The sequence below is a fragment of the Mus caroli genome, chromosome 5 (genome assembly GCF_900094665.2).
Source record: "Mus caroli chromosome 5, CAROLI_EIJ_v1.1, whole genome shotgun sequence".
Lineage (NCBI taxonomy): Eukaryota > Metazoa > Chordata > Mammalia > Rodentia > Muridae > Mus > Mus caroli.
Genome location: NC_034574.1, coordinates 65,051,928 through 65,059,908, shown reverse-complemented (window position 1 = coordinate 65,059,908; position 7,981 = coordinate 65,051,928). Strand labels below are relative to the sequence as shown.

Genomic DNA, 7,981 nt, shown 5'->3' with positions numbered 1-7,981 from the left:
GACAGAGAGAGAGAGAGAGAAAGGCTAAAAGTTTATAAAGTTCCTGGGATCCCACCGCTTACTCTCTCTCACTGTGCTGTGCAGTCACATCCCTTCATTTCACTGTCATTTCCCTCTGGAATCTGTCTTTGTGACCCTGATCTTCACAGCAGTCACTGCTAGACTCAAAGGCAGTGACCAGTTTGGGGTTACTGACTTAATCTCATGCGACTATATTAAACCTCAACTCAGAGTTTCATTTTACAGTTTCTGGTCACTTGTCATCCATGTATGGCATGGCCAAAAGAAGAGATATGTAAGACAGTTTGTGATTTGCATTAAGTATTCTCTACATACAACATGATCTATGTTGCGTTGCATTGGCTGTTTGAAATTACCTTGGTCTTATTGTTTCTAGAACCTGTAACAAATTCATTTCCTTGTGCCAGAAAAAGGGTTATTAAAAAATCAGTCTGCTATTTGATAAAGAAAGTTAATACCTACAAACTCAGTGCTGGCTATGTTTCATCTGCTCTGCCTAATCTAAACAGTGTTAATAGTATAATGCTTGTGTGACAGTGTACTGAGTGGAATGCATTGATCATGGTAATGATGGACTAATGATCAGGGAAAAAAGAAATACAAAGAGGAGCTAGATTTAGTGCATATAGTTTGTATTGAGACTCCTAAGCTCAGTGTTCTATATTTGTAAAGTCTATAACAATAGTTTACTGAATATGGAGGGAAATTATCTTTGCTGTTTTTAATTTATAGTTGGATAGAGACAAGCTTTGGAGCTGAGTATGATGGTGCAGGTCTGTAATCCATGAGTTGGAAAACAAAGACAGGAGGATCAGGAGTTCAAGACCAGCCTTGGATACATGTCAAGTTTGAGGATGGCTTGTGTAACATGAGACCCTGTCTCAAAAAACCAAAACCAACCAACCCACAAAATAAAACTCTGAGGTTAGTCATCTTTATGTAGGTCACCCAGCTATAGGTCAAAAACCCAGCAAGATGTTTAACTACAGCATTTAAAATAAACCACAAGATTTGATGGTAATATCTGAAATAAGATGAGCGTGATTGTTGGAGATTGTGAAAGGAGGTGAAAACAATGGTGTGGAGGAAATAAAAGAAGGGGAAAAGGCCCCAAACATCTGGCAAGTGAGGACTCGAGACTGTAGACTCCCTGATCATCAGCAGTAGCAGTAATAGGTAAGATGCAACTTTTTTCTGTTTCCACCCATTTACCTGCAATTTTCAGGATTTATTTTTTTTATAGTTGAATTATGTTACATTGTGCATATGTACCATAGTCTGTCGTCATCATCATCATCATCACCACCATCATCATCATCATCATCATCAACTCAACAAGAACAACAACAACAATAAACAAAGTCAGAAGGGAAAAGGGGTTAGAGGTTCCTGGGAAGAGTTGGGGGGGAAGTAGTGAGGTGATATGATCAAAATACTTCATACACATGCAAGACATTTTCAAAGAATAAGTAAAAATGTTATTTAAAAAAGCAAAATAGGTTCAGGTCAGTGATTAGTTCAAGTGTGTTGGATTGATAGGCACTCCCTTAGAGGTGATTTTTTTTTTACTTATTTGAATAAACCTTTAAAGTTCATCTATAACATAGCACTAGATAATATGATTTACAGAAATAACTATTCTATTTATTTAGTCACTAAATTGATGCTTTTAGTTTTTTATTTTAAATTAGAAAATAGTAAATAAATGTTTTAAAAACTATTTATGTTAAAAATATCTTAGTCCTATATTTTAAAGATCAAAATATCGTTATATGCCAGGTATCTTTCATCTATATTTGGTTTCTTAAAAATTATATGCCTTTGGGAGTGCAAGTGCCCAAAGAGTCCAGGGAGGGCAGCAGATCCCCCAGATCTGGATCGACAACTGGTTGTGAGCCATCCAACATGGGCTCATATTCTCTACAAGAGCAGTATAAACACTTAATTAACTGGGCGGTCTCTCCAGCCCCTCTCATTCCTTTAATGAAAATGTCATTTGCTTTGAAGAGTCACATGTAGAGAACCACAGTGCACAAACTTGTGAGAGATTTTTCCTGGGTATAGATTGGCTCTCATCCAGAGTCTTCTTAAATCTTAGCGTATGCACAGGGTTATATTCACATTATATCATTATATTGGAGTTGTGTATAAATATGAGCAACTCTTTGTCCATGTTCTTTATACTTAGAATATCCTTAGGTTGATATAAGGCTGCAGTCACTTGAGTTTGCAAGGCTTATGTATTCAGCCAATAGAAGAGGGCTGGCCATATGTCTATGTGTGAAGGATATACTGGGCAATTAATCCAACTTAGCCAAATGCGCTGTTTCCCTCCTTTCCCTTGTCTCTCTGAAACTGGAGTGATATCTAATATGTTTCTGTGTATTAAGTAATGAAGCACAACTGCACATGGATAGATCATCAGACACATTTTACACATTGTAGCCTTCCAAAGAACCATTTACAGTCTCAAATATAGCTTTCCAGTTTTCAGCAATTACTCAACCATGGTAAGATTAATTCTGAATTTTGTTCCAACAAACGGGAAAGCATTTTTTATTTTGTCTTGATCACAGATCATTAATATAACTGATGAATTGTTTGTGCCTTATTGAACATAATGAGCTGTATTTGAAGGAGAGTCTCAGTTTGAGATGTTTAACTCTAGTTAATCAAAGGGTAGTATTTCTCGACAATTGATGCAGCTTGCTAACAGTCATACGTTCTAGCATTCTCTGTGTTTATTTTAAAATAATGAGTTACAAGTGTTTCCACAGTCAAAAGCAGGGAACAAAGAGGAAGTCATCATAAATTTGGGGAAAATGCAATGTAATGAGATTCTATCAAGTAATCTACAAAACACTCATATGATGGGAAACATATTCCAATTTTTTTTGTCAAGTGCTGAGAGATATTACATTCATTATAAGCATTCTTACACTTCATTTTGGATATTTTATTTTTAAGTGTCCCATTGCAGCCTAATTCCTTTACTTGCTAAATGAGAGATCATGCTTTTGATCCTGAATATTTCCTCTTTGTTCAAAGGTCTCATTTACTAGCGAAGAAAAAGTTGGAATGCATTACCTAGTGCGACTCTGGCTGCAGATGCATCATAGTTGATCCAAAACGACACCCAGGACAGGATTGTAATCAGTGTGGAAGGCATGTAGGTCTGCAAAATGAAGTAACCAATGTTTCTCTTTAGACGAAAACTTAGTGATAGTCGTGGATATGCCCCTGGGTTATAGAAAACAGAGAGAGGGAGAGAGAGAGAGAGAGAGAGAGAGAGAGAGAGAGAGAGAGAGAGATCATTATTTGATTAGAATCACGATCTCTCTTTCACAACGCACGGGTTATTAGTGAGGAAACTTCTTCACCTGTTGTGAACTCCACCTTCTTGGACACCATCTTGTAGTCAACAATTGAAAACTGGGGAAGCTCAATTTTATTGACCCCAGTTACTGCTCCCTCTCCTCCATTCCAGTAAAATTCGATGTCATCAGTGGTATAGCCATCTGAAGTGAAGAAGCACAGCCTAGTCATAAAGAGCACAGTTGATCTAGAGATGCATTCTGAAGACAGTTGTCCAACCAGAGGAAAGATCCATAGCCCATTAGGACAAAAAAAATCATTTTGAACTTGAATGGCAGATAGAGCTTATATGGAGTGCCATTTCTAATGGCTTAGGAGAGCCTGCATTGAGGAAAGCGACGCATCTGGCTTTAGGAAGCATAAAGCTCTCAGGTCCTTTACTACCTTGAATCACTGCTACAACTTTGTTGTTTTCTTAAATTTTTATTAGATATTTTCTTTATTTACATTTCAAATGTTATCACCTTTCCTAGTTTCCTCTTCAAAAATCCCCTATCCCCTCTCCCCGCCGCCTGCTCCCCAACCCACCCACTCCCATTCCTGGCCCTGGCATTCCCCTATACTGGGGCATAAAATCTTCACAGGACCAACGGGTTCTCCTCCCATTGATGACCAACTAGGCCATCCTTTGCTACATATGCAGCTAGAGCCATGAGTCCCACTATGTGTTTTCTTTGATTGGTGGTTTAGTCCCAGGGAGCTCTGGGGGTACTGGTTAGTTCATATTGTTGTTCCTCCTATGGGGCTGCAAACCCTTTCAGTTCCTTGGGTATTTTCTCTAACTCCTTCATTGGGGACCCTGTGTTCCATCCAATGGATGGCTGTGAGCATCCATTTCTGTATTTGTCTACAAATTTGTTTCTATTTTATCTATATATGGGTGCTTTTTGTTAAAGCGAGGAGTGGCTGAATTTCAGGCCTCTGGAAATGGGTCTAGATTATGCATTACCTAAGAACAAAAACAGAATCAAATGATAAGCACAGTTATTAAAAGGAGAGCCTTAGGGATAATGAAATGGAATATAACAAAAGATCAAATCTTTAATAAATGATCAAGGCATTTACAAATGAACACATGTTTCATTTGGAAAAGTAACCAGGCTTAGATCCTTCTATTATAGCTACTACTATTACAGATAACATACAGGTAAAATCTTAGAAAATATACACATACTTGATTATACTAGGTGTATTATGAATTACTAATTTATTTGAATTAATAAGGGTGTATTTTAATGTCAATGGAACCCAGAAAATATTGAAGATAGTTTAAGCTGTGCCCCTGGCTTTGGCATGAAAGGTCCTATATTCATGGCCTGTTCTTTTCCTTCTGGTCTGTCCCCATTTGCCAGTGGCTTAGCTGAGTCATGGTGGTGTATAAGAGTAAATTGTATAACAAGAATAATGCTTGGATATGTTTTAAAATTCTAAAAAATAATTCGGGCCACTGAAAATCCATTTTAAAGCCAGATATACACATAGCTGACGTTTCCATTTTCTTTTTATACTCACCTCAAATTTTTCTTAAAAAAAAAGCATTATTTTTTTTTCCTAGAGTTACTGACACTTGTTTCAAAGCTAACCTTATGAATGCTTTACAATATGCATTATGCTGGTCTACTTTTGATTAAAACAGTTGCATATTTCCAAGGTATTTAAAAAAATTTAAGATTTGGGAACTGAATTTAAGTGTCAAAGAACTGCACCAATTTACCAGTTCAAGGATGAGATAAATTTTAGTCTTTCTCTCAGTTCCTCTCTTTTGGGTGTGTATGTATGAGAAAAAGCTGTTTCAAATTTACATCTTAAAATAATGAAAATTTCTCTCCAAAAAACTTTTTAAAATTCTGATCCCTGAATTTACTGAACAATAGCTGCGTTATATTTGATACCCCTAATTTATCGCAACATAGATTTAATTCTCCATTAAGCCATCACCCATTAAAAAAAAAACTTTCCCCCTTCAAAAGAGTAATATTCATGTGAAATATTCATATGCAATTTATTTACTGTTACATGTAAACACTGTTTCTGAGAAGCTGTGTGATCCTCTTTACCTATTAGGCTTAACACCATATGCCTGGGACTAACCAATACATTGGAGATTTATGTTAAACTTGGATACAAATGTCTGACACTAATGCTTAACATTGTTTTGAATATCTGACAGGAATTCGTGAACAGCTCTACAGAAGATACATTCATAGATAGATAGATAGATAGATAGATAGATAGGTAGGTAGGTAGATAGATAGCTGATATATATGATGGATAGGTGGGTAGGTATATAGATGAGTAATGAACTGATAAATCAATGTGTGATGGATAGACAGAAGAGTAGATGGGTTACAGATGACTGGAGCAATAGACATGTGATAGATGTATGGATAAATAGATATATGGGTGATGGATGAATAGGCATGTGATGTTATATTAGTGATGGATAGATAGATGTGTGATGGGCAGAAAGATAAATAGGTGAGGATAGATTGATTGGTGATGGGTGGATAGATAGATGGATTATGGATGGATGGATAATGGATAGATTGATGGGTGATGAATGGATAACTGATGGATAATGAGTAGAAAGATTGGTGCTGTGGATAGAGAGATAGATATATGATGTATGATTAATAGATGCATGACAGATGGATAGAGGAATAGATAAGTGATGGATGGATAGACAGACAGAAACACAGAGACATGAACACATAGATAATCTTCACATCCAGGAAGAAAAAAGCTCCTAGCTTGTTGTAGACTTGCTAAATTAACAAGGTGATAGATTTCAACCTCCAGCTGCTGCTTCAGTTGTCAGAATCTAGAGCAGAAATGTAAGCATGAGTTTGAGTTGTGAGAGTCACAGACAGTTTTGTAGTTTGGGTTAAGAGAGGAGAGGGAGTGGGCGAGCCAAACTGGCAGCCCTGTAAGCTCCGACTTCTGGGCAGCAGCATAACACTAAATAAAACTGGAATCTGACAACCAGCCAAAGCAGATTTTAATATTCACGTTTGTTCTCTCTTATGTAATATTTCCCTTTCCACAGTCTAGGTGGCCCAGTTACCCACAGTTTGGTAACAGTAAATGGAAAATTCTAAACATGAGCATTTCATGAGACTGAAACTGCACACCGTTCTTCGTAGTGCCATGAAATCTCACGCTCCCATGCTCTAGCCCACCCACGCTACCAGAGACCTCTTGGTTCAGCGCATCCTTGCTGAACCATTTATGCTTCTGACCCATTTGCTATATGGTAGTCATGTCCATTGTCTGATCAACGGCCTCAGTACTGCAGGGTCACGGTCAACTAACCTTTCTTGATAGTGAGACTATAGTCCCTGAGGCCCAATCACAGTTTGTTATAGTTGTCATTGTATATGTCTTACTTAAAACTGTTTCTCTTTTATTGCAGTCGTTATTGATCTTTCTTTTCCCTAGTTCATGTATGTCCTAGATATGTATGGAAAGGAAAGGCGCAATCTGGGGTTGGCATACGCAGTGCTTTGAGCATCCGTCTGCTGGACTTCTTAAAACAAACCTCCTTGTGGATGAGGAGGGGCTACTGCATCCAACAACTCTTGTAGTCAGTGGTTTGGGTCTTTATTTCCAAGCTCATTTCACTTTGTTTAACTAAAACTCATTACTCACAGTGCTGCAGGCACTGAGATAATTACATATGATTTGGGGGAGAAAAGAGAACGTGAACTTTCATTTATATAGATGCTGGAGCTCTCATGGGGGCAGTAATGGCAGCTGGATCCAAGAGAAGACTAGAGGCCTTGAAGCACACTATTATTCAAAGGTTACACAAGAACATTTTGCCACAGAGAGAGAACATCAATTTACTCACGCCTAAACAATCTATTTACCAAAGGTTTTCCTTTATGAACCGGTGACTTCACACAGCGTTTTAGTCTCAGCCCTCTGATACCAAGGATGTTGTTTCCTAGCAACGACCACAGAGAAGCACTCAGAATTTCCTCTTGGCCCCTGGGGACTTCTTAGTGATGCAGAAAGTACAGATAAAATTAAGTTGATGTCAACAGATGAAGATACACGGAGCTAGATGAAGACACACAGAGCTAGTTCAGTGTAAAAGTGTCTGAATATTAGTATTCTCTGCTGTTTGAAATACTTTATTTTGGGTGAATTTTCTGCACTGAAAATGAAAATTACTCTTCTCTGTGCCTTAGCAGAGCTATAAGGATGGTCAGATATTGTTCTTAGATGAGTTGGGATGATGTAGAGACTTAAACTTCCACCCACAAGCGGACAGATGGAAACGTTTCTTTCTGAGGAGAGGCCTTCAAAACATAGCATGTTCCATGATCTTCATGGACTTAGGTCAATCCTTAAAATATATTCTTTTTGCATTTGGTGATTAACTCAAGGCTAGGCAATGATGCAGATTGTTATACTCTAATGTGCCAGCAAGGTTCATGTGTTGGGAACTTGTTTTTATAAAAGCAACAGTTTGGGAGGTAAGACCTTTTGCAGGTATTTTAACTCAAGAGCGATAAGCAGTAATACTGTGAACATGATGCTGGCATCCTTATAAAATACTAGCCTCTCTCTCTCTCTCTCT

The 7,981-nt window shown here is 37.7% G+C and overlaps 1 protein-coding gene across 2 annotated transcripts in view; it reads right to left on the bottom strand.

The window, feature by feature from the left end:
• The window catches only part of Gabrb1 (gamma-aminobutyric acid type A receptor beta1 subunit), a 464,459-nt gene that overhangs the window by 29,902 nt on the left and 426,576 nt on the right, over positions 1-7,981 (bottom strand). For both annotated transcript variants that reach the window (XM_029477413.1, XM_021162619.2), the window contains exons 6-7: positions 3,402-3,539; positions 3,109-3,261 (exon numbers count right to left, since the gene is read on the bottom strand). In XM_029477413.1, coding sequence (XP_029333273.1) covers positions 3,109-3,261; positions 3,402-3,539 — 291 coding nt within the window. The remainder of the gene's footprint in view (positions 1-3,108; positions 3,262-3,401; positions 3,540-7,981) is intronic.